General features: G+C 46.8%; 1 protein-coding gene across 7 annotated transcripts in view; it reads left to right on the top strand.

Annotated features, from left to right (window-relative positions):
* SBF1 (SET binding factor 1) overlaps positions 1-25,897 on the top strand; it is a 224,205-nt gene that overhangs the window by 193,899 nt on the left and 4,409 nt on the right. For 4 of the 7 annotated variants that reach the window (XM_033957863.1, XM_033957866.1, XM_033957867.1 and 1 more), the window contains 11 exons: positions 11,218-11,405; positions 12,777-12,953; positions 13,450-13,551; positions 13,639-13,824; positions 14,748-14,874; positions 16,232-16,362; positions 17,305-17,538; positions 19,149-19,256; positions 20,751-20,962; positions 21,516-21,603; positions 25,723-25,854. In XM_033957863.1, the coding sequence (XP_033813754.1) occupies positions 11,218-11,405; positions 12,777-12,953; positions 13,450-13,551; positions 13,639-13,824; positions 14,748-14,874; positions 16,232-16,362; positions 17,305-17,538; positions 19,149-19,256; positions 20,751-20,962; positions 21,516-21,603; positions 25,723-25,854 (1,685 nt within the window). Of the gene's footprint in view, positions 1-10,304; positions 10,383-11,217; positions 11,406-12,776; positions 12,954-13,449; positions 13,552-13,638; positions 13,825-14,747; positions 14,875-16,231; positions 16,363-17,304; positions 17,539-19,148; positions 19,257-20,750; positions 20,963-21,515; positions 21,604-25,722; positions 25,855-25,897 lie in introns of all 7 variants that reach the window. The other 3 variants (XM_033957864.1, XM_033957861.1, XM_033957862.1) reach the window with 1 other exon arrangement.

Genomic DNA, 25,897 nt, shown 5'->3' with positions numbered 1-25,897 from the left:
CTGCAGTTCTTTTCTTTCCCTTTTTCATCTTAATTGACTGACTTTCAGGAGCTTTAATTTGCCTTATTTGCAACTTTTTACCTTACACTTTATATCCAACACTTTTACCTCTACAGCTGTAAACACACAGACCATTATGTTGGCAATCCTGGGCCAGAAGGCAGGTACTGAGCTCCTTCCAGAATCTGGCACCATGAGCCTCTAATCGGCTATCTTCAGTATCTCTCATGTAATTGTCGCAACTTCTCTCTCTCTCTCTCTCCTTTGTGACATTGCCAGGTCTGGCAGAACTTAACCCAGGAATTTAAGTGGAACCATTTCTTCATGGAAGTGTTTAACATCTGAGCCACTGAGTGGGCCAAAATGGTGTTTTTCTGCCAGCATTCTCTGTGATTCTGTACGGAGAGGATCTTTGCCCCCTCCCCCAGTCCAATTGCACATCAGATAACATTGATTCATCTTTCAGATTCTTCCAGTCTAAAATACTTAAATTAAGGTGGGAAGGTCATAAGAGGTATCTGCTCAGGAAAATCTTCCTAGAGCTGAGGGCAATTTCGAATGCTCTAAAGCAGTGGTTCTCAACCAGTGTGTCCAAAAGGGTTCATAGACATAATCGCGGAAGATAAAGGCGCGTGCCGACAACTGAGCGCAAGACGGAGGCGTGCGCCGAAGAAAATTACTGTTTTTAGGGTCTCCGACGGGGGTTTTTGTTGGAGAGCCCCCCCCCCACTTTACTTAATACAGATCACGGCGGCGTTGTGGGGGGTTTGGGGGGTTGTAACCCCCCAAATTTTACTGGAAACTTAACTTTTTCCCAAAAAACAGGGAAAAAGTGAAGTTTTCAGTAAAATGTGGGGGTTACAACCCCCCAAACCCCCCACAACGCGGTGCAATCTGTATTAAGTAAAGTGGGGGGGTTCCCCCCCACGCCCCCCCCCGTCGGAGCCCCTAAAAACAGTAATTTTCTTCGGCACGCACCTCCGCGCTGCGCTCAATTGTCTGTGCGCGCCTTTGTCCCAGCGCGCTTTTGACCTGACACCGTCCGAAAGATATGGGCGTTGTATCACAGAAGACTTGGCAACTGGTCCTCTACTACCCTCCATCATAACTACTGCCTCTAACCCCAACTGAAAATGTTGCAGGTCTGCTTTCTTTAGATTCTCTTTGCTATATAGTTTTAAATAGTACATTTGCAAGTTTTTGTATTGCTTTACAGAAGCTGGCAGTGGAGGGATTTTGTATGCTCTTACTGAGGCGAAAGTAGAATCTGAATATATATTTGTTTTGTTGTCAGACAGTGAGAAATCTGGGACTGATGAGTTGCATACAGCTTTTTGATATGAAATAGGCAAATTCATATTAAACTACAACTATTGATTATTTATAAAGTGCTACCAGATGCATGCGGCACTGTACCGCAAACAGGCAAGATACAGACCCTGATCGGTTGTGAATTTTAGTGTTTGGTGTGTTTGGAATGAGCTCCCAAGAGAGGTGGTGGAGATGAAAACGGTGACGGAGTTCAGAAAAGCGTGGGATGAACACAGGATCTAGAATCAGAAAAGAATAGTAAATATGGAAGAACTAAGGCCAGTACTGGGCAGACTTGCACGGTCTGTATATGGCTGTTTGGTGGAGGATGGGCTGGGGAGGGCTTCAATGGCTGGGAGTGAGCTTTGACGGAGACATCAGTAGTTGGAACCTAAGAACAGTACCGGGTAGAGCTTTGGATTCTTCCCAGAAAGAGCTAAGAAGGAAGAAAATAAAAACCCCCAACAAATTTTTGGATTGAATCAGGTTGGGCAGACTAGATGGACTATTTGGGTCTTTATCTGCCGTCATCTACTATGTTACTATGTTGTCTTAAGTGTGTCACATCAGAAGAAAGGCTGAGAACCACTGCTGTAAAGGCTTTCAGAGCTCAGTTCAAAATCATCTGGCCATGTTTTAGTTGAACAAGCAAGGAGCATTTCCTCCTCTGTTGTGAGAACTCAGGATATAGAGCTAGACCAGGGATCTTGAAGAGTTGCACTGTAAATAGAAAAAGACTCCGAGGGCCATCAAAGGATTTACATAAGAACATAAGAATTGCCACTGATGGGTCAGACCAGTGGTCCATCGTGCCCAGCAGTCCACTCACGCGGCAGCCCTCTGGTCAAAGACCAGCACCCTAACTGAGACCAGCCCTACCTGCGTATGTTCTGGTTCAGCAGGAACTCGTCCAACCTTGTCTTGAATCCCTGGATGGTGTTTTCCCTTATAACAAACTCCGGAAGAGCGTTCCAGTTTTCTACCACTCTCTGGGTGAAGAAGAACTTCCTTACGTTTGTACGGAATCTATCCCCTTTCAACTTAGAGAGTGCCCTCTCATTCTCCCTACCTTGGAGAGGGTGAACAGTCTGTCTTTCTTTAGCACTCTCCAGACCAGTAGAGGTTAATCTTTACGAATGGGTATATATCCAATCATGACCAGCAGGTGGAGACTGAAAACAAAACTGTGGGACAGTATATAATATACTCCCTTCTCTATTTACATCAGTCTTCTTTCAGTCTCCAGCAGGTGTTGAGTGATCTGTACCCATCTCCCTTGGTAGGGCTGTTGGAATTTGTTTAGGGGGTTTCTAGTCCCTGTTTTTGGCCGGACAGAGCTTGGGCGGGCCCTGTTTGGGGGTCCGTCCGACCTCGGGGGTGTCAAACCCGGCGGGTCTCGAGCGGGGTCCCTCCCCCCACTTCGTCCACCTCCCCACTTTTTTTTAGAGGAGCCTCAGCAGTAAGCCTTGCCCCCTAAATCAAGCAAGGCATATTGCTTCGAGAGCCTGTGGAGTCTGTTCTGTAAAAAAAAAAAATCCTGAGGTAGTGCCGGTCTTCAGATAACCTTCCCCCAAATTACCCACCTTAACACCTTCCAATTAAACAAATACCATAAATAGATTGTAACCTACCCTCTCTAACTGCATTCCATATGTATTTTTCATACAGTTCTTCACTGTCAGTTTAATTTCCATCCTATAAGTTCACATAGAATTTTTCTTTTTTCAACCATCTTTATTTTCTCTTCTTTATTAATTTCCAGGTACTTTAGTTAGATTGTGAGCCTTCGGGACAGTAAGGGAATTTTTTTAAGTACCTTCTTACTTCTCATTTATAATCTTAATGTATATTTTCTACAAACCGCTTAGAACCTAACGGATGTAGCGGTATATAAGAAATAAATTACATTACATTACATTTAATGTTTTTTACTGTATTTTTTCTTCTAACCGGCACTTTGTTTCTAGCTAGGTCGCGTATGGAGCAATTGTGCCCTTCTCCGGGGGAGTGGGACACAATTAGGTCCAGCCGCGAGGCACTCACGGCCGGACTGAAATCGGTAGTTTGGCCCGGTGAGGTGGTGGAGCTCCGTCGGCAGCAGCTGCAGGCGCCCAGAGCTCCCTGCCGATGGTGCCTCGCGAGTCGGCTGGGAGCAGTGGGGAAGCCCGGTCTTCCCCAACCGCCCACGGAGGGATTCCCTGAAGGATTCCCTCTCAGCTGATTTTTTGACAGCTGATGCCGACTTGCCTGTTTTAGCGGCTGGGACTGTTCAGCCTTCTCAGCCGCTACAGGCCATGGAGGGAGCATTTTTGGCGGGAACTTCGCCATTTTCTCTGTCTGGCCCCTCCATTTTGTCTGCAACCTCAGGTGACCTTCCCCCTGTATTGCAATCACAGGGGCAGGTTTCAGCAGGGGATTTTTGTCCCCAATTTAATTTCTTTCTTTGTGCAGACAATTGGGGGTCCCACGTGCACCTGGGGGGTTTCGGGGGTGGTTTCCCTCCGCACCCCCTATGGCTTTGCCTCCCTCTTTTCGTTTGGCGTCCCCTCTTCCCTCATCCAAGCGCCCGCGGGGGGGGGGGGGGGCTTGGATTGCGAATTGGTGGTCGGAGGAGCGTGTTGGCATGGTTGAGGACCTGGCTGCTTTGGCGGGCTTCCAGGATCCTCTAGAGGGGACGCCCGCTGGCAGCGGGGCGGCGGGTTTCCCGTCTTCCAGAGCAGATGCGTCCGTGGTGCGCTTTTTATTCAGAGGGATGAGCTTTTAGACCTGATGTAGCAGGTCTCCTTGGTGCTGCATTTTTGAAGTTGCGCCACCGGAGACCCCGCGTATGGGGGCCCCTCTGCTTCAGAGGGTCTGTCCTGTTTCCCGCTCTTTTCCTGTGCGTCAGGATTTTCGGGATTTTGTGTTGGCGCAGTGGCCTACGGGCGCCGTTTCGTTTGGTGTGCGCCTTGGCTCATGGGTATCCCATCCCGGAGGGGGATAGGGCTACCTTAATTTCGCCAATGGGGGACGCGGTGGTCTCGGCACTTCCTAAGCGGCATACCGTGCCTGTTATGGACGGTTCTGCTCTTAGGGTCTCTGAGGAGCGTACGTTAGAGACACTTCTTAAGTATAATTTTGATGTCTCTGCCTTGGGGGTCCAGGCGGCTATTTGTGTGGGGCTGGTGGCTCGCACCGTGTTTCGGTGGTCTGAGCATGTCCTGGATCGTGAGTCTGATGACTGGTCCTTAGTGGATCAGGAGGTGGTGAAGTTTGAGATGACTGCCTCGTTCCTCTCGGTTGTTCTTTGTGACTTGGTGCTGCTAAGTCTGGGACTTTTGGTGGCCGCACGCTGTACCTTGTGGCTTCGCGCTTGGTCGGCGGTTGCCGCGTCCAAAACTGAACTTCCCAAAATTTCCCTTTCGGGGGTTGTTTTTTGTTTAGAGAGGACTTAGATCCGGTGGTTCAGACTCTGACGGACTCTGAGGTGCCCCGTCTGCCTGAGGACTGTGCCCGCCCGGCATCTCGGGTTGGCATTGCCCGGGGGCGTCTGCGGGAATTTCGCAAGTTTCGCCTGGGGCATGGGACTGCTTCTTTCCAGGCTTCCGGTTTTTCCCCGGGGTCGGTTGGCTTAGTGCATGCAGTCTTTTCAGGGGGCCCGTTGGGGGGCTGGGAGTTCCCCCCCCGGTTCCCCTGCTGCCCGTCCTGCACGATGTCTCTTTGCCGGCGCCCCCTTTGGTTCCCGTGGGTGCCCGGCTTCGCAACTTGTTTCCCAAGTGGGCCAAGATCACATCCGATCAGTGGGTCCTGGTGGTGGTGCGGGACGGTTATGTACTTGAATTTTGCCCGCTCTCTGCCGGATCATATCTAGCCTCTCCATGTCAGGTGGCATGGGAGACGCTAGCCTTTCGCCAGACCCTTCAGCGCTTGCTAGATCTCAAAGCAGTTGTCCAGTGTCCCCTCAGGAGTGCGGTATCGGCTGGTACGCCATTTCCTTTATGGGGCCCTAAAGGGAGGGGACCTTTCGGCCCATCCTTGGTTTAAACTGAGGTCAACAGGACTCTCAGAATTCCCTTTTATTCGCATGGACACACTGCAGTCTGTCCTTCTGGCGGTTCAGCCGGGGAAGTTCCTGACTTCTCTCGCTCTGGCGGAGGCCTACTTGCCTGTTTCCATTCGGGCCTCTCCTCAGCTCTTTCTTTGCTTTGCGATTTTGGGTCTGCACTATCAGTTCTGTGTGCTTCCCTTGGGCCTGGCCACGACTCCCCGGACGTTCGCCAAGTTGATGGTGGTCGTCACGGCGGCATTGCAGTCAGAGGGCATTCTGGTGCACCCCTTCTGGGATGACTGGTTGTTTCGGGCGAAGTCGTTGCAGGAGAGCGCCCGAGTTACGGCTCGAGTGGTTGAGTTTCTCCGGTCACTGGGCTGGGTGGTCAACCTTTCCAAGAGTCGGTTGGTCCCCACTCAGCATCTGGAGTACCTTGGGGTTCTGTTCGACACCTCCTTGGGGAAGGTCTTCCTTCCAGAGGCCCGGGTAAGCAAATTGCAATCTCAGATTCGCCTTCTTTTGGCATCCCGGTGTCCTTGGGCGCAGGATTTCCTCCAAGTCTTGGGGTCGATGGCAGCGTTCCTGGATGTTGTGAGGTGGGCGCGGGCCCACATGTGTCTCTTCAGTATGCTCTGCTCCGTAGATGGTCACCCCAGAGGCTCAGTTTGGAGGTCCCTGTCCCTCTGCGAGGCTTGGCGCGCTGCATTCTTCTTTGGTGGCTCCAGACCTCTCATCTGGTCCAGAGGATAAGTCTGGATCTATCGCAGTGGACGGTGCTTCTCACGGATGCCAGTCTCCTCGGTTGGGGGGGCTCAGTGTCTAGGTCACTCAGCTCAGGGCTCCTGGTCCATGGAGGAGGCGTCCTGGTCGATCAACATGTTGGAGACCAGAGCCGTCCCTCTGGCGCTGTTAGCCTTCCGCTCCCTCTTGATGGGCAAGTCGGTCAGAGTCCGGTCTGACAATGCCACAGCGGTGGCTTATATCAATCGTTGAGGCACCAAGAGCGCTTAGGTGGCGGAGGAGGCAGCTCGGCTCATGCTTTGGGGTGGAGTCACGCCTTCTGGACCTCTCGGCCTCTCACATGGCCGGGGTGGAGAATGTTCAGGCGAACTTCCTCAGTCACATCTTAGATCACAGAGAGTGGTGTCTCAGCCCTGTGGCTTTTCAGTTGATAATGCAGGCTTGGGGTCAGTCCCTGATGGACCTAACGGCCACGAGTGGCAATGCCGAGGTGTTCCGCTTCTTCAGTCGTCGCAGGGATGGACTGGCCGAGGGTCCGGATGCTCTGGTTCAACCATGGCCAACAGAGGGGCTGTTGTGCATGTTCCCTCCGTGGCCATTAGTGGGCAGAGTTCTTCTCCGCATTGTTCGCCATCCGGGTCTGGTGGTTCTGGTGGCTCCAGATTGGCCTCGGCATCCGTGATACGCAGATCTGGTGACACTCTGGTGGCGGATCCTCTTCCTCTGCCTCCCTTGGATGACCTTCTGACGCAGGGTCCCATTCCCATGTTCGACCCGTCTCCCTTCTGTCTTACGGCTTGGCTTTTGAAAGGGGTCGCCTTGGTAAGAAGGGGTATTCAGATAGGGTGATTTCTACACTCTTGGGGTCCTGGAGGCTTTCTACCTCTCAGGCTTCTGTGTGGATTTGGCACTTCTTTGAGGGATGGTGCCAGGTGCGGGGAGTGGTCTCTCTTCGCGTTTCTGTGCCTAACATCCTAGAGTTCTTGCAAGATGGCCTGGATAGAGGCCTGGCTTCGGCTTCTCTCCGGGTTCATCTTGTGGCCTTGTCAACCTTTTCTGGGGTTTGTGACGGGTCAGCGTTTGACAGCCATTCCTGATGTGATTCGCTTTTTGCGGGCGGCCAAGTTGCTCAGGCCTCCCGTGCGGTCCTCTATTCCCTCTTGGAATCTCAGTCTGGTTCTCTCTATTCTGATGCACCCGCCCTTCGAACCGTTGGGCGGCTGCTCTTTGAAGGACCTTACTCTGAAGACGGTCTTTTTGGTGGACATTTCTTCCGCTAGGCGTGTTTCTGAGCTACAGGTTTTCTCTTGTAGGGCTCCCTTCTTGGAGTTTTCTAGGGAGCAGGTTGTCTTGAGGCCTGTTCCTTCCTTTTCTGCCGAAAGTAGTTTTTCCTTTTCATGTCAATCAATCTGTGGTCCTCCCGATCTTGGGTAGTTGGGAGGACTCTTCTGAGCAAAGACAGCTGAGCAAGTTGGATGTTGGTCGGGTCCTTATCTCTTATGTGCAACGGACCCAGGAGATCAGGAAATAAAATCATCTCTTTGTCCTTCTGACTGGTCCTCTTAGGGGGGCTGGCGCTTCTAGGGCTACTATTGCATGCTAGATCAAGGAGACTATTGCTTCTGCTTCTCTTCTGGGGCAGCAGCCCGTTCCGGAGTTTCTCAAAGCTCATTCTAATCGGGGTCAGGCGGCTTCTTGGGCTGAGTCGTCGCTCGTGCCTCCAGTGGACATTTGTAAGGCTGCGGTTTGGTCTTCCTTGTATTCCTTTGTCAGACTCTTTCGGGTAGATGTTTTGGCGCGTCAGGACGCGGTGTTCGGTGTGTGTGTTCTGGTGTCAGCCCTTCGGGGGTCCCGCCCGTGTGAGGGACTGCTTTGGTACGTCCCATTCGTAAAGATTAACCTCTACTGGTCTGGAGAGTGCTAAAGAAGGAGAAATTAGGTTCTTACCTGCTAATTTACTTTCTTTTAGCTTCTCCAGACCAGTAGAGGTCCCCACTCTGTCTATTGTTGTTGTGCTTGGGGCTGTTTCGCGGGCAGTTTTTGTTTTTTGCTGGCGAGCTGTGGGGACATTTTCCTTCTGGTATTTCTCCTCTGCATTTTCCAACAGCATTTGGGTATGTTATTTGTTACTCCTGTTCGGAGTATTGTTTTCTTTCGGTTTTCCAGTTCTTGGTTCTGCTTGGCTATTCGGCAGACTGATGTAAATAGAGAAGGGAGTATAGTATATACTGTCCCACAGTTTTGTTTTCAGTCTCCACCTGCTGGTCATGATTGGATATATACCCATTCGTAAAGATTAACCTCTACTGGTCTGGAGAAGCTAAAAGAAAGTAAATTAGCAGGTAAGAACCTAATTTCTCCTTATCTGCTAAGTCTATTCCCTTCAGTACCTTGAATGTTTCGATCATGTCCCCTCCTGCTTGTTCAGACTGGATAGTAAACATTAAAAATTAATACTACTGTAATATACTTTAAAAACTCACTTTATTTTGGATTGTTAACAGTAGCGAATTCCATTTACGTTTACAATTCAGCTCCATTATTTTATCATTTGCAGGTTGTTTTTATTCATTAATTTCGTTCTCCCCAACGAGCTCAGGTTAACATACGTAATTGTAACGGGTTACAATTTGCCAGAGTTATAGTGCAAGATTTTCAACACAAGTTGGTATTTTTTTTTGTCCTAACATGAGGACTAGAACCAGTATCTATTTCTTTGTAATCCACTAGCTGCAGGCAGGGGATTTAGGTGAAGAGGTATGTTTTGAAGGCTTTCCTAAAATTGAGGAGTCCTTCAAGGGATCTGATCTGTGGGGTCATTTCATTCCAGTGGCTCAGTATGAAGTGGGAGTAGGAACGTCATTTGGCGGTATTCGGTTTTCAGTTGAAGGGCACGACCAGGGCCGTTTAAAAAGAAAGAAAATGATCTGCCACCAAAAACATGTTAATTTGTTTCTGTTAGCATTGTGTTATTCCTTTTTTGTTGTTTTTAAAGGCAACCTGGGGGACTAGTATTGTGCTTGTTCTCAAATCCCATCCAGCCTCCTTAGGAGTTTGTTTCTCCTTATGTAAGCTTAATATCAAACTATTGTGGCCCCATGAAATGATGCTGAGGCTAGAACACCTGCACATGCTCAATAAAGCATTCTCTTAAGCTTCATTTACACCATTTCAAACTGAGCTTCGTCAGAGGTCATCCATGTGTGAGAACCAGTGTCCTGCTGTAACCATTAGCCTATCCTGCCAAGCACACACTTGACCGATTTCCAGCTTTCAAACTCTGAACCCTCCCTCACCTTAGACGCTGATAAACACCCATTGAGTCTTAGCTTCTTTCCCTTTGTTGCCGTTATCTCCACAGTAATGGGCTATTGTCATTCTCCCCTTCCCTCTCGGATCAGATATATTTAATTTGCAGTTTCTTAGACAGTACTGAGGTTTTGTTAATTTCACACTAGGGTGCTGCCCATGATGTGTCTCTGCTTGTAACATGGTAATACTTTTCTCAGTTGTAATTCAGTGGCTCTCTTGCCCTGGAAGAAGGCCATTCTTGGCTTTGAGACATCATTGCTCCAGGGCTGGCAATTGAGACTGGAGTAGCGAGGGTGAGTGGCGCCCCTCTTTTCCAACCCCCTTTGCCACACGTGCCCCCTTCCCTTCCCCTGTACCTCTTTAATTTTCCCATCACAAACTCGCTGCTTGCAATGTGTCAGCTCTCCCTCTGACGTCACTTCCAAGCAGCAAGTTTGTGATTCTACTTGTGCTGGGAAAATTAAAGAGGTACAAGGGAAGGGGTGGTTAGGAGCATGCAGGGGGGTCAGGAAGGAGCGGGGGCAGAGAGGAGGACCGGTGCTAACACCTATGGCAGACTGTCTTCTCTCCATCCCCTTACTAAGCCACTGGGTCAGATTACACTATGAGCCTCAATGGCACCTTCTTTGGGTATTTGCTATGTAGCGAAGCACTTTGTTTTGCACTGTGCTATGGGTGCACTTCGGCTTTCATGTGGACAGTAGAGCTCTGGCCACACTGGTAATTGCTTGATCAATGGCTGATGTAGTGCACACACTTTGCTTTGATGTAACAAAAACCTTCTGGAACAGCCCTCAGAAATTTGGGATATCTCCTTTGTGATAAATCCCTGAGATGCATTATGTCTCCTTCCACCCCTTGGATCATGAAACAGTACACAGTCGCTTTGAGACTCTCTTCTGTCCCCTCCCAGCACTAGGTCACAGAGCTAGGGTCATCACTCTATCCAATACTAAGTCTCCATCGGTGAAGGGCCATCAGACAACACAAGGTACAGTATTGCAGCATGCTTGCTTGCTCTAACAGTAAGCATCTTAATGGAGACAATAATAATCCTAATAGCAATAATTCATTTGATGATATGTGATTCTGCGATCCCACGTTAACTTCTAACTTCACTGCTAACTCTGAGGCTTCTTTCATGTTAACACAAAGTTAATTGTCAGGTTCTGAGTCTATGGTTCCTGCAACATCTACAACGGGTCCTGTTTTCTTACCTTTCACCCTCACCCCACCCCCACCCCTTTATTCACTTCCCCGAAGCCCTGAGATAGCGTTAACTGGAATGAAAATCTATGTGATTCATTTACTGACTTTTTGAGGACAATCTGCATCATGGGATGTTTAAAATCTTGGGCTTTATCTTCTGCATGCTGATAAGTAAATATCTGGACCCAAAACATAGAATTGTCGGACAAGTCATAGTGTAGCCGTGAACTGCTTGGGCATTGAAGGGAGGGAAAAGGGATGTACTGGGGAGAGCAATGGACCTATAGGACATTGAGGAGAGAAGGAGGAGGCTGCAGAATTGAGGGAATGAAGGGGGAAAGATGGAGCTATAGTGATGGAATGGGTCCTCGTAGTGGGCGTTGTCTCCTATCTGAATGTACTGTGTGGTATATATTCTGATGGGGGAGGGGGCAGACCTTTTCTTTGTGTTCCGAGGTCCAGCACATCCACCAGTAATAACGATAGGATGAGAGAGGCGATCCAGTTCCTGGGTTTGGCCTTTCTCGGACATGCTCCTTCCACCTCTTCTTTGCGTTCCTCGTTTTAATGAAAGGTGCTTGACACGTGTCTTGCTTGTGCTGCTTCTCTTCTTACAGGTAAGTGGGGCAGCATGCGTGGTGGCGGCAGCCGCATGAGTTCATATGCACTGAATGTGGACATTGGAAGCCGCTTGGCAGGGAAGGAACTCCTAACTCCTCAGCACAATGGGGGTCCATCAGAGTCCAACTTCCTTCGCCAGCAGCGGGCGTCACTCTTCATCATTGGAGATAAATCACAGCTCAAGGTAAAAACAAAAGGGAGTATTTTTTCCCCACCATCCCTACGCATCTTCCTGAACCCTTTTCACCCAGCCTGTGCTCTTCTGCCTCTTCATACCCCCACCCCCTACTCCTGCTTTGGCCCTCTTCTTTGTAAACCACCAAGCTTATACGCTAATTAGGCAGTATAACAAATTTGAAGCTTGAGATTTCTCTTCCTCCACAATTCATCTCCCCCTATTTCCTTGCACATCTCCACCTTCCCCGACACTTTAACTACCTTTTATGCCAGAAAGAAGTTTTCTTGCCTCCTTTTCCTTGACAACTGTCCTGCGCAATGACTGGAATTGCGTACTACTACTATTTATTATTTCTATAGCGCTGAAAGGCTGTACATTTTAACATACAAAAGACAGTCCCTGCTCAGAAGAGCTTACAATCTAATTTAGACAGGGTTGGAGAGGTTATAGTGGATATAGGTATCTGAGGGGGAGTTAAGAGTTGAAAAACAAATTCAAAAAATTGGACTTTTAGCTTGGATTTGAACGCTGCTAGGGACGGAACACAACGTATTGATTCAGTCAGCCTGTTCCAGGCATACGGCGCCGCAAGAAAGAAGGGACGGAGTCTAGAGTTGGCAGTAGAAGGGTACAGATAAGAGGGGCTTGCCCAACAAGTAGAGATCACAGGGAGGAGCATAGGGGGAGATAAGTGAGGAGAGATATTGGGGGACTGCAGCTTGTTTATTTTACTAAAGCCACATTGGGGGAGATGAAGGGGGGTAGTTATGTATAACCGCACACTTCTATTTAGGTGCACCACAAAAGGCCACATGGTAGATGCCCATTATATAACGGAACCTAGGCCCTAAATCACACCAGTTAAACCAGCCATAGAGCTGATGTAAGTATATGTGCCTCAATGTGCAGGGACACTTCTATCTTACTATATTCTTTAAGTTACAGTATATGCCCTCTTGGAATTACGCGCTAAGTGTAGCAGGCATTTGTACAACAGTGCTTAGGTGCCGTGCTAACACATGAGTATGTGCACAGATACTTGGGTGTAAATGAAGTTCTGGGTTCTAGACTTGCCCTTATGGTGGCTGTATTTCCTTGAGACTGTGTGTGTTTTACCTGCGCCATGAGTCTTCCTCATATTCCCTCTGATAGTTGGGTAAATGACTTTCCCTCCAGCAATGTGCATGGTGATTTAGGGTGTATCTTCCTTGGACTGTGTATTGACTAGCATGTCTTCTCCATTTTGACGAACCTGGTGACTGTGTTTTACTCCCTCTGCCATTCCTCTTGGAGTAGTGTGCATGGGTTTTCTCAGGGCCGTAAGCCATTATAAGTTGAATGATTATACCAGTTCTGTTCTTGCTGTTCCTCCCTCAGGGTGTGAAGCAGGACCCACTTCAGCTCTGGGAGGTGGTCCCCATTGAGGTTTTTGATGTGCGGCAAGTGAAAGCAAGCTTTAAGAAGCTTATGAAAGCATGTGTTCCCAGCTGCCCTTCAACAGACCCCAGTATGAGCTACCTGCGCTCCCTAGAGGAATCAGAGTGGCTTTCTCAGGTCAGTGAATCTTGCGTATGTCCCCTGTATGTAAATTTTATATATAATATGTAATAGCTGTGGATGCCTTCCAAGGGGGTAATTGTAGCAGTAAAAAAAAAAAGAAAAGACATTGAGGTTAGTGGCATCTTGAGGACTCTTGCCTTCAACTCAAATCTTAATAAGAATAAACATAAATTTACAAGGTGACCCCAGCTTTTGAATATCTTTTATAACTTCTTACTATCACTGCATTGAAACAACTCAATGCATTTTATGTAAAAGCCTTGACATATAAGCTGACTCTGCTCTGGGACAGCTTGGTTCCGAATGCATTGAGATAGCCCAGTGTGCACATAAGCTGTTGCTGTTGTGTGATACATTTATGTGACTCCCTCCTTCTCTTTCCCTCGCTTGTTCTCCCTGTTCCACCCATGGTTTCAAAGTTTTACTTTATTCCTTCCTCTCTATACTCAAATACTTAATCCTTGACACTGTTGTCTCTTTATCTGTCCAGTTGCACAAGATCTTGCAGATCTCGGTTCTTGTGGTTGAGTTGTTGGATACTGGCTCATCAGTGTTGGTGAGTCTAGAAGATGGCTGGGACATCACCACACAGGTCAGTGACAGTTGGCATGTTTGACCTCCTTTCCTCCCAGTATGCTGTCCAAGTTTAACTCCCTCACTACTGGCTTGCTTTCTGCAGGTGGTGTCCCTGGTGCAACTGCTATCAGATCCCTACTATCGGACAATGGAGGGTTTCCGGCTATTGGTGGAGAAAGAGTGGCTTTCCTTTGGGCACCGCTTCAGCCACCGTGGGGCCCAGACGCTAAATAGCCAGAGCAGTGGATTTACCCCCATCTTCCTGCAGTTCCTGGACTGTGTACATCAGGTGAGCACAACTGCAAGAAGAGGTTGTCTTACTGTCCACTGCAGGCCTGGAGAGAAATGACTGATTGCATCTCCTTTGTGATTAGACACAGCTGAAAGCAGAAATGTTTCCATAAATGTTTTAAGGATGCAGTATGAAGCCAAAAAGTGCACAACCGGCCTAAAGGTGGCTATGATCTGGGTTTTTTGCTATTTTATGCTGTTCTGGGGGGGAGGAGCTTGAGACACCTGTTCCTTTCTACTGACTGGAGTTTCCCTATCATCCATACCAACTCGGTATGCTAGCAGATGGGGCCAGAGAAAGACAGCAAAAAGAGGAGATGGCGGCTGCAGCACAAGGAAAAGATAGGTAGGCTGGCCTAGCACTACACATCTGCAGGAACCCCCGCAGGACCTGTGTCCATCCCTGTGGACCTGGAGGGGATCCCTGCAGGATTCCCACTAGTATTATTTCTGTGCAGCTCTCTAATTCAGACATTTGTGCTCTTGTGCCCAGTGTTTCAGGGAAGGAGGAAGTTAATGCATTGTCTCTCTTGAGACTTCAGTTGATAAATGATTTATCGTATTTTCTTTTGAGTGGCTGGTACATTCTCTGCTTGTTTCATACATACATGTTTGTGCTGGATTTTTAAGTGTCTTTCTAAGCCAGGATTTCGGGGAAATGATTTGTAGAATTCCAAAGGTTTGAGCTCAGCACAAGATAGTGCAGGTGCTGCTTCCACCTACTATGCTCTGATATTCCTTCTGCTACATTATTGTAAGCCTATAACACTCTTGGGAGCAGATTTAGAGCCTCTTTTAAGCGGCCTTCCATTGATCAATTGTGTGTGAGATCTGTTAACACTTGCTAGGAAGTTTTCTTGCTTGAGAAGCCTGAGTTGAAAGAGGAGCTTGGAGTGCATAATTCTTTCGGTCACATTTCAGATTCATCTGCAATTCCCCATGGAGTTTGAGTTCAGCCAGTACTACCTGAAGTTCCTGGCCTATCACTACGTTTCCAATCGCTTCCGCACTTTCCTGTTGGACTCGGACTATGAGAGGATAGAACTTGGTACGATCATTGTGGAGGTGGGGGCTAAAGAATACAGGGAAAGGGAAGAAAAGAATGTGCAGGCGATACGATGAGAGGTGGTCTTAGGACTAAGGATACCTTTTAGGATGAGAGTTGGCAAACAGTGATGTGGTAATGTTGTATATATGCCACACTGAATAGTTTCTGATCTTTAAACAAAATGTAATATTGCACGTTACATGGGTGTTGGGCAATTTTGTTCCTTACATAAATGAAATAATTTTAAAACTCAGATTCCCTTTGTGTAATTTTATATTTGACTAATGTTAAAGCCTGTTACATTAATGGGTGCTAGAAAGCAGCCCCCTTTCCCTCTCCCCCTCCAGTTCCACCCTGTCTCTCCGTGGCCTCCTTCTGTCTCCCCTCCCCCAAGCAAAGCTGTCTGCCTCCCAACACACCCCTCCCTCAAAGCAGCCCTCTTTCCCTCTCCCCCTCCAGTTCCTCCCTGACTGTCTCTCCGTGGCCCCCCCTTCTGTCTTCCCCCCAGCACACCCATCCCCCAAAGCAGCCCCCTTTCCCTCTCCCCCTCCTTTGAGAATTTTTACCTGCATGGGACACCTGCAGCACCGGCACCATACCCTCCAGCCGTCACTCTGAGCGAAACTGCCACCACCGCTCAAACTACAGCGAAACTGCCACCACCTGTTCAAACTCCTTCATGCGCCGCCCGCCTACACGCTGTTGAGGCTGCCGCGCACCGTCCCTGCGGTCTGGCCGGCTCCCTTAGTCCCTTGCCACCCCCTTTCCGTCCCGCAGTCGCGACAAACATCCTGACTCCAGCAGCGGCCGCAGCACTCTAAACACGCCGCTTCGCGGCCTTCTATTGCCCTGATTTGCTCTGCCGTGGCAGCGGCTTCTCTCACGATCCCTGCCTGCGTCGGAAGCCTTCTCTGACGCAGGTGCGGCTCGTGAGAAGAGCCGCAGCAGCAGCTTAGAACTTAAAATAACCTTGGGTTCCGAACGGGTCCTGTTTGGTCTGCTACTGCCTGGAGGAGCTGAAGAGCAGGGAGGCCCACGTACAGATTCTCTGCCGGCCACTGTCACAGCTAGGCGCGCATGCGCACTCCTGCGGCCACAGACCTACAGATCATGGAAGCACGCAGTTAAGAGTGCACATGCGTGGCTAGGGTTTTATTATATAGGATTTAAGATCAGAAACACTTCAGTGTGACACACAAGCAGTAACAGGGGAAATTGTTTGGGGGGTAGGTATCTGTTTACTGGGATGCGATGGTCTGGAGTTCAGCAGTTGTGTCTTTCTGGAGCTCTGCTATCTTTGGCTTGCTGTGAGAGTCTCTTAAACAGACTGGTGTCTACTCTTTTCTCCTTCCTGCAGGTATCCTATATGAAGAGAAAGGAGAGCGTAAAACCCAGCATGTTTGCAAGTCTATATGGGATTATATTGAGCGGCTAAATAAGAAAACCCCTGTCTACTTTAATTATATGTATGCTCCTGAGGATGGTGAGGTAAGAGCCACAATGTGCGTTGGCTCTGCTGCTCGTTTGGTAACAGACCTTTACAGTTCCGTGCAGTGACAGTGTCCTGGATAGCGGGTGCTTCTTCCGTTGGGAGAAGTGTTTTAGAGCTAGGCCAGCGGCAGCAGCAGCATCTCGCCCAATCCCAGCAATATAGCAGGTCTTCTGTTTTAAGAGATCCTTTAATGAGCACAGATTTACATTTATTAAAAAATTTCTATACTGCTTTAAACCAAAGCAGTGTACAAGCAACATACAAAGTAAGAACATCTTAACACAGCACTTATTATTACAAACAGATCCTATAAATAAAACAACCTCATGATTCACATAAATGCTGACACAAATATGTTTTCAATAATTTCTTAAAAACATCTCTAGGCCATTCAAGGCATTCCAGAATTTCACATTAGCAATGGAGAACATCCATGTCCCAAGGCTTGCTTGGGAGATGGTACATGCCCTGTCCAGGGCTAGTCTCATAGCATGTTTGATTGCAACTCTCTCGTTAGAATGCAGCATGTCAGTATTTTTCTTCGTTGGAAAGTGCAACAGAAGGCTCTTGTCTGCTATGTCTTGGGCCACTTCCAGTCTATGCTAGGCATTAAGCTGTTGCTGCACCTTCTTTATCTGCACTATGAAACTGAGCACTAGTGCTGTTACCAAAGGGGCTGATGGTGCCCATAAGCTGGACACATGCTGTCCTTTTTAAAATTAGTTTTGGCGGTAAAGTTTTACTAGGGAGCAGTGCAAGACCTGTTGCCACCTTCCCTTCCCATCTCTTCCAAGCACACATGCCCTCTAGGCAGGCCTAATTGTGACTGAATTGCAGATAAGAGAAGGTTATGCATGCGTAATTGAATTATGTTTTCTTTGGCATTCCTGCCACCACCTGTTTGCTTTTCATGCTTCTTTCTGTTCTCCACATTCTAGGTTCTTAGGCCCTACAGTAACATCTCCAACCTGAAAGTGTGGGATTATTATACTTGGGAGACACTCTCTGAAGTGCCTTCCTATGACTGGGAGCTGGTGTATGGTCATTACAAACAGATGGAAGAAGCAGAGCACCATGACACCAGTGCACCACAGTCCAAGCGTAAGATCATTTGGCCATGTTATGACAATCGGAGCAAGGTGGAACCTGATGCCATCACACGGCTTCTGGAGGTGAGTGCAAGATAGGAGGTTTAGACGCAGTGGAATGGGGCAGCCAGAGCAGGTCGGTAGCATGAGACCATGAAAGTTCTCCATCTGCTGATGCTCCACTTGCTCTCAGGGCTTCTGAAACAGGGTTTTATTGCTTCCTCTGTGAGGATCATACAGCATTTTGTTTCAGCCTTTTGAATAATAGGAGATGTCATCTCCATCTCCTTCAGTTTTTCCTTCTGCAAATGAGTTGAGAAGGAGAAATTAGTTCTTACCTGCTAATTTACTTTCTTTTAGCCTCTCTAGACCAGTATAGGTATCTTACAAGTGGGAGTTCCACAGATACCGCTCTGGGCATGGGGCTGCTCCTTTTCCGGCTTCGGGGTTCCCCTAGGGTCATTTTTCTGCCAGACCAAAAGGAAGTGCACAGAACTGAAAGTGCTGACCCAAGATCGCAACGTGAAGGAAGCGCTGATGGGAGGCCCAAATTGGAACATGCAAGTTGGCCTCAGATCGAAAGAAGTCAAATACTCCACCGGCTTATCCGCCAGAATGACAGACCACAGTGTCTCCATGCAAAAAGAGGGAATTTTGAGAGCTCTGTTGACCCCTTTTAAATCTAAGATGGGCTGAAAGGTCCCCTCCTTCTTGGGCACCACAAAGTAAATTGAGTACCTGCCAGTGCCACACTCCTGAGGGGATACTGGAACAACTGCTTTGAGATCTAGCAAGCGCTGAAGGTTCTGGCGAAAAGCCTGCATCTTCTAGGCCACCTGACATGGAGAAGCTAGAAAATGATCTGGCAGAGAGCGGGCAAACTCTAGAACATATCCGTCCCGCACCACTTCCAGGACCCACTGATCAGATGTGATCACGGCCCATTTGGGGAAAAAACTCACACAGCTGGGCACCCACCGGAACCAGTGGGGGCGCCAGCAAGGAGTCATTGGGCAGGACGAGCAGCAGGGGAACCGGTGGAGGGATTCCTAGCCCCATGACAACCCCGCGAAAGACAAAGACGCGCGCCGACAACTGAGCGCAAGACGGAGGCGAGCGCCAAAGAAAATTACAGTTTTTAGGGGCTCCGACGGGGGTTTTTTTTTGGGGAGCCCCCCCAGTTTACTTAATAGAGATCGCGCCGGCGTTATGGGGGGTTTGGGGGATTGTAACCCTCCACATTTTACTGTAAACTTAACTTTTTCCCTAAAAACCAGGGAAAAAGTGAAGTTTTCAGTAAAATGTGGGGGGTTACAACACCCCAAACCCCCCACAACGCGGCACGATCTCTATTAAGTAAAGTGGGGGGGGTTCCCCCGCCACGCCCCCCCCCTGTCTGAGCCCTAAAAACAGTAATTTTCTGCAGTGCGCACCTCCGCACTGCGCTCAATTGTCTGCGCGTTCCTTTGTCCCGGTGCGCTTTTGACCTGACACCCTTCTTTCTTATAGAAAGAGGAAAGGCTAATGAGCCTAAATGGATATGAAGATTAGCAGAACCAAAGCTGACAGGTGGGACATTCTTGCTGTAAATCCCTTCTGACAGGACTAGTATTTAACAGGGATTGTGAATAGCACTCATAACAGATTTACTCTCTACCAAGTGAATTCATGCTGATTTTGTATTTATTCAATAGGAATTGCAGAACTTAGAAACGGAGTTGGGTCATGTTCCAGACAGGTGGAAGGATGTGTGGGACAAGATCAAGGCTACACAGCGTACAGAGTCAAAACAGGAGAGCAGGGTAAGTGCATTTCTAAGGCCCATTTTCATAACATAAAAAGTACTAAATAAAGATAGTATTTAAAATACAGTACTCCCCCGCGAACTTGCAGTTCAGTGTTTATGGCCCCAGTCGTTTGCGTTTTTTTTCTCTCCACAAAAATATTACTGTTTTTCATATTAGCCCGCATGCTTCTCTGGCGTGCTGCAAATACCCAGCATTACGTGCAGCTGCTTTCTCTGAGCGCAACTTCACAGCTTTCACTCGCCACTGCAAGTCAATGCGGAAAGCCACTCTGCAAGGGCTGAGTATTTTTTTTGTCACGGGGCCCACCAAAGAGCGAAAATATATCGGCATATACTGACAAAAGACAGAAAAAGTTTGACAGTTACACGCCAGGGCATGGCGAAGAACGCCAGGAAAAAAAAGAAGCGCAACTAGACCAGCGGCGGCGGGGCATTGGTGCAGTGAGGGAGCAACCTCTGGCAGAGGAGCGCATCACCAAAGTCAGGCAACCTGCACGGCGTGAAGATATAGAGAAAGTCCGCCCTGCAGCCCTGTCCTGCCCTGTCCCCTTCCTTGTGTTTCTACCCTTTTAATGTTTTTTCAGACCGAGATAATTGTAACTTTTCCCCCTTTTTCCTTGTGTATCTTGTTTGTCACTAAACCACATGCATAAAGAAATCTTATGTGTTTTAATAATATTTGTTTTCTAAACTAACGTTTTAAAATTTGTTTTAAGATTGTCTGTTCCCCCATAAGCTGTTTTTAAATTGTACATCGCTTAGAATATTTTATATAGGCGATTTATCAAATAAACTTGAACTTGAACTTGATCCCCGCTCCTAAACCGCATCCAATTATCACGGTTTTTTTAAATTCCTGCATGCTCCTGGAATGGAACCCCTGTGAATTTCAGGGGAATACTGTATATGATAGCGGATTTTTTTAAAAAACCTGGCCCTTCTAGTCTGCCCAGTTATTCCAGTCCACTGTACTAAGTGTATCAATTGTGATATGTCCCATTAGCACTCTTAAGGTTACTTAGAAGGGGCCCAGCTGGCATATCTAAATTTAAGTGGAACATTGTACCTCCCTTCTCCCTCTACCACATTACAGAACAGGATCAGCCTGAGCAGTAGCATTTGAAGCCACACACTCAGCTCCCACTTAAAACATGAATTGGGGTGGAGGATGATGGAGAGAGCATAATCCAAGAAGAGGGACCAAGTCTTAGAATGGAGGTATTCAGCTGGCTAGGTAATCAAGACGATGCTGATTCTAATGCAACAAACCACATCTTTCTATCATTTCATTTGCCAGAGATATACCATTTCAATGAATGAAAAAGTTTTAGTTATAAATAGAACCCAACTGACATTGTTGCCTTGTTTCTCAAGTAAGCATGCATTAAGACTTGGTCCCTTTTCTTAGAACGTAACACATTTAAAAGTGAATATAATTAGTGTGCTGTCACAGAAAACAGTCTTGTTCTTATTGCTGCCTGTCCTGCAGATATCTGCTTCCCTGCTTATGTCGACCAACATGTCCCACCACCGACGGTCTTTGGGAGTCTATCTTCAGGAGAGTGGTGTGGGCTCCACCCTTAACCTCAGTCTGGATAGTGACAATAGTACGAGCTCAATCCCAGTCAGTGGGAAGTCAGGAGGAAGGAAGAGCACCAGCACCCTCTACAGTCAATTCCAGATGTCAGAGAGTGAGAACAGGTGAGAAGACCAAACTCCTGAGTGGAGTAGAACTTTACTCCATCACAAAGACTAGGGGGCATTCAATGAAGCTACAGAGAAATACTTTTAAAACCAGTAGGAAGAATTATTTTTTCCACTCAGAGAATAGTTAAGCTCTGGAACACGTTGCCAGAAGATGTGGTAAGAATGGTTAATATTCTTGGTTTTAAAAACGGTTTGGACAAGTTCCTAGAGGAAAAGTCCATAGGCTGCTACTGAGAGAGACATGGGGGAAGCCACTGCTTGCCCTGGGATCGGTAGCATGGAATGTTGCTCCTATTTGGTTTTTTGCCAAGTATTTGTGACCTGAAATAGCCACTGTGGAAACGGGATATTGGGCTAGATGGATCAAGGTCTGACCCAATATGGCTATTCTTATGTTCTTATGCTGTGAAACCGATCTCTATAACATGAGTGTTACACTGTATCTGTGTGTGCGCACATATGTATGTATACTATCAGAATGAAACTGATCTCTTCTAACGTGGAAGATACTAAGAATGTTGTAAGCACTAAAAACTCTTTTTGCTAGGTCGTATGAAGGAACATTGTACAAGAAGGGAGCCTTCATGAAGCCATGGAAACCTCGCTGGTTTGTCCTTGATAAAACCAAGCATCAGGTGAGTTTGTGATTTCATGCTGGGACTGCTGGCTTCTTTTCTGCAAACCCAGTGAAATTCTGGAGGTTTTCTATCTGAGGAAATAGGGAGGGGGGATCTTTGTTTATGACTGTCTCACCAGAAGAAACTGCTGCTGTTCTGACTGGGTTACAATGCCTTATTGGCTTAGGCATAAATTAGACGGACGAGCAACCTTTACAAATATCGAACTGTGCAATAGTTTAATGGCTCTGGCTACAACTTGATTTCAGAAAATCTGTTACCATGAGTGTCCAATACTAATGAAGCTTTTTGAATTTGATTTCATACTGTGGGCAATAGAGGGAGCTTGGGTGAGACAAATCTTGTTTTCATTGACTGTATGACTGGAGAAATGAATTGGGACTGGTGCTAGATGATGTATACTTGCATTTCATCAAAGGCTTCGATACTGTCCCGCTTAGGGGACTCATAAATAATAGAGGAGTAGGACCTGAGGGGGAAAATTGAGTTAGAAACTACTGGAAGGATAAAACAGTGGAGCTTAGTAGTAAAAGGAGCTCTGGGGCCAGTTCTGATGAATGTCTTTGTGACTTGTGGGCAGACTAGATGGGCCATTTGGCCTTTATATGCCGTCATCTATGTTGACACTGCAGAGGGGTGAGGAAGAAGTTTATGCCTTTATAAAGGATACCACCATTTGCAACAGTAGACGTACCTGAAGGCGAAAAGAGAATGAGAATTGGAATTTGAGGAGTGGTTATTTGCAGCATTATACATTTGGGATGTAGAAATCCAAGGAAATGCACTGTGGTATGTAGGTTCATAGAACAGGGAAAAAGTTGCTAGGGCTGATTATTATATACAGAGATTTTCAGAGCTGGAGGCTGCTAGGTTGTGGAACTAGTAGAACAGTGAGGTGATTGAGTTTTTATATGGGTTAGTGGAGAGATCTCATTTGGAGTACTAGGTTGAGGTCTAGAGTCCATCCATCTGGAAAGCTATAAGAGAGGGGCTCTTGAAAAGCCCACTGGACAAGCCAGAGATGATAGATAACCGAGAAGTAAATCCTTTTCAGTAGAAAGGAAGCTATAAGAGAAAGGAGACAGTGATCTGTTGCAGTGTGTGACAATTCTTTTTTTGTATATGTGGTTAAATGATAACAGATTTTAAGAAAACATGAGAGAAGCGGAGAGGATTCTTGTTGCAGAAAGTAAAGAAATAGCAGAAGCATGACGTAGATGCCTTGCTCAAACAATTCAACTGTTGTGATAGTGAGAATGAATGGCAAAGTGCAGAATATGGAATACTAGAAATTATAGCAGAAAAAGAGGGTTTGTCTGGCAGGCTTCAAACCCAGTAATAGAGTTACAAGTTAATAAATTTGCTTTAACGCTTAACCTTAAGAACAAAGAGGTACACAATATAAAATCAGAGAAACAGAAAGGAAGCATTAAAAACAGAAAAGCACACACAGCCAAGAGCATTAAACCATACAAACCCCTAGCCACTTATAAAACGAGTCCGAGAACTCTCCAACCATAAATTCTCAGGGAGAAAATTCCATAAAACAGGCACTACCCAAAAAAAGCTCCCAACTTTAGTAACTGTCTTATGGATCCCAGTCGATGAAGAAACTTTGATTTATCCCAGGACAAGCAGGCAGCATATTCTTGACTGATGGGTGACGGCACCGACGGAGCCCCGGTACGGACATTTTTAGAGTGATTGCACTCTAAGAACTTGGAAAGTTCTAGCAGCCGCACCGCGCACGCACGAGTGCCTTCCCGCCCGACGGAGGCGCGCGGTCCCCAGTTTCTTAGTTTCCGCGGAGCTAAGAAGACGCGTTCTTTTCAACGGCCGTTGAAAAGATCTTTTTTTGCCTTCCTGCTCGCGAAAATCTTGTGAGGAAGTATATCTTCCTTATTTTATTATTATTTCATTGTTTTTTCTTAAAAAAAAATAAATAAATAAATAAATAAAACAAAAGTCCCCTTTATTTTTTTCTCTCGGGTTCGCCCCGGGCGGGGCCTGTTGCCATCATCGAGGCCAAGGCCTTCGATTTGGCAGAAGCCGTTTTTACTGTCATGCCCCCTCAGCCAGGGTTCAAGAAGTGCCAGCGGTGTGCACGGCCCATTTCTCTGACCGACCCGCACAACTGGTGTTTACAGTGCCTGGGTCCGGATCATAGGGCTTCCACCTGCACCCGTTGTGCCACATTGAAAAAGAGAACGTTGAAAAACCGTCAAATTCAACAGAGATTACTTTTCGGTGCCGACATGGCTGACTCTGCGGCGTCCAACACATGATTTGACAAGCCAGAAAGCATCACATTATCATTATCCAAGAAGGACATCAAAAGTGCATGTACTAATATATAAAAAGATTTCACACTGCCCGTGACTTATACAACATACACAGCCCCCCCTTTACTAAAGAGGAAACCTGCTCAGTAAAAGTTAACCTAGAACCAAAAATAACCCCAAGGTATTTAAATTGCTTCCCCATAAAATCCAGTTGTACAGATGGATATTCCTACTACACTATAAACAAGTAGGCAGTGGTTTGAGTTAAATTCAAGACCACCAAAAAACAGGAACGCAAAGGCCCGAGGTCCAACACAACTGGGAAAATATGAACCACCAACAGATCTGCATAAACAAAACTACTCAGCTCAGCAAACTATGAATCAGTGTTAACAAAAGACTCAAGCAGATGTTAAATAACACTGGTGAAAGGGCAAAGTCTTGCGGTACTCCACAATTTACTTGCCTAATTACAGAGAATTCACCACTGCTTACCACTGAAAAAGTACGATTACCCAAAAATGAGGCAAACTAAGCAAGTTCTGTGCCATTTATCCCCAACAACCCTAATACAGCAAAGCAATAATTGATGGTCCACTAGATCAAACATGGATGAAAGATCTAATGACAACACCAAAACCATACTTCCAGAATCCAGAACATATTGGACCTCATTCTCATGTGCAATAAGAGCCATTTGAGTACTGTAACAACTGGAAATGCAAACAGACGATCATACAAGACATTGTGATTCCACAAAATAAGTCAGTTGCTGGAGGACAACCTTTTCTACTACTTTAGAGACAAAACACAAATTAAAAATAGGTCTATAGTGGGCTGGTAACAAGGGATGTAACCCATCAGCTCAGGCTTCACCACAGTCCACTTGCACACAGGAGGAACATCCAATAAACTTTGACCATCACCAATAAGCCATGGTCCAAAATCCTCAACCACCTAGAAGATAGGGGTTTGAATACAAATAGGTAAGCCACATAGTAAACAGCAGCTTATCAAGAGTTAGAAGCATCAATGGCTGACAAGTCCTCTGAAGGGTATCCTGCTGTTCTCAGTATCTCCCATTGATAAGACTACATCCTGCAGACGCAACCAAGGTCGAGGAACGGAGATGATCTATTTTATCACAAAAATAGCTAGCAAGGCAATCCACAGACCTAGTAGAAATGCAGGCCATCCTTTAACTGGGTCTGTCTAGCAGGCTATCTGCTCCTCCTGTCAACTGAGTGGTGGCATGATACTGTTTGGAGACTTAGGAGGTTGAATGTTTGTGGGACAGGTACATTAGTATTAGTATCTGTTAGATTATAAGGCTTGTATTGAGGAGGGGTGATGGCTGTGAGCTAAATAGGATAGAAAAATGTAGGAAGATGAAGTCAGATAAAGACCAGTCTGCCCATCCATTCCATCCCTTCCTTGGAATATTTCATTTCTGCTAAATCTTTGTGGATAAATCTTTCTCTCTGAGCTTCTAATTCTATTCTTCCTAAATCAGAAGGATGCTGGTAGTTGTATTGCCTTATTTTAACCACCATAATTGCTAATGTACAATGGTTGTCATAGTCCTCAGTACACATCCAGCCAGCCAGAGTTGCGTGATATTCACAATGCGTATGTTACAAGAGATTTGCATGCAGTTAAGGCAGTACACGCAACCTCTCATGCTTATTCATTGTAGCTATCCTGAAAACCCCCCCCCCCCCATGGACTGGGTTAAGAACCATTGTTGTAATGAATGTTCTTTGCAACAGGGACTGACTGCACTACTTGCCGGTGCCCTGATGCATTTGATCATTTCTGATCTTGTCTCTTTCAGCTGAGATACTATGAAAGCAGGATGGACACAGAGTGTAAAGGGGTCATTGATCTTGCTGAGGTAGAATCAGTCACCACAGGGACTCCTACCCTAGGAGCTCCCAAAACAGTAGAGGAAAAAGCCTTCTTTGATGTAAGTGTATTTCTTCTTTTTTTAGAAAAGTCTCTAACTAGAG

The sequence above is a fragment of the Geotrypetes seraphini genome, chromosome 9, assembly GCF_902459505.1.
Source record: "Geotrypetes seraphini chromosome 9, aGeoSer1.1, whole genome shotgun sequence".
Classification (NCBI taxonomy): domain Eukaryota; kingdom Metazoa; phylum Chordata; class Amphibia; order Gymnophiona; family Dermophiidae; genus Geotrypetes; species Geotrypetes seraphini.
This window is presented reverse-complemented; position numbering and strand designations above follow the sequence as displayed.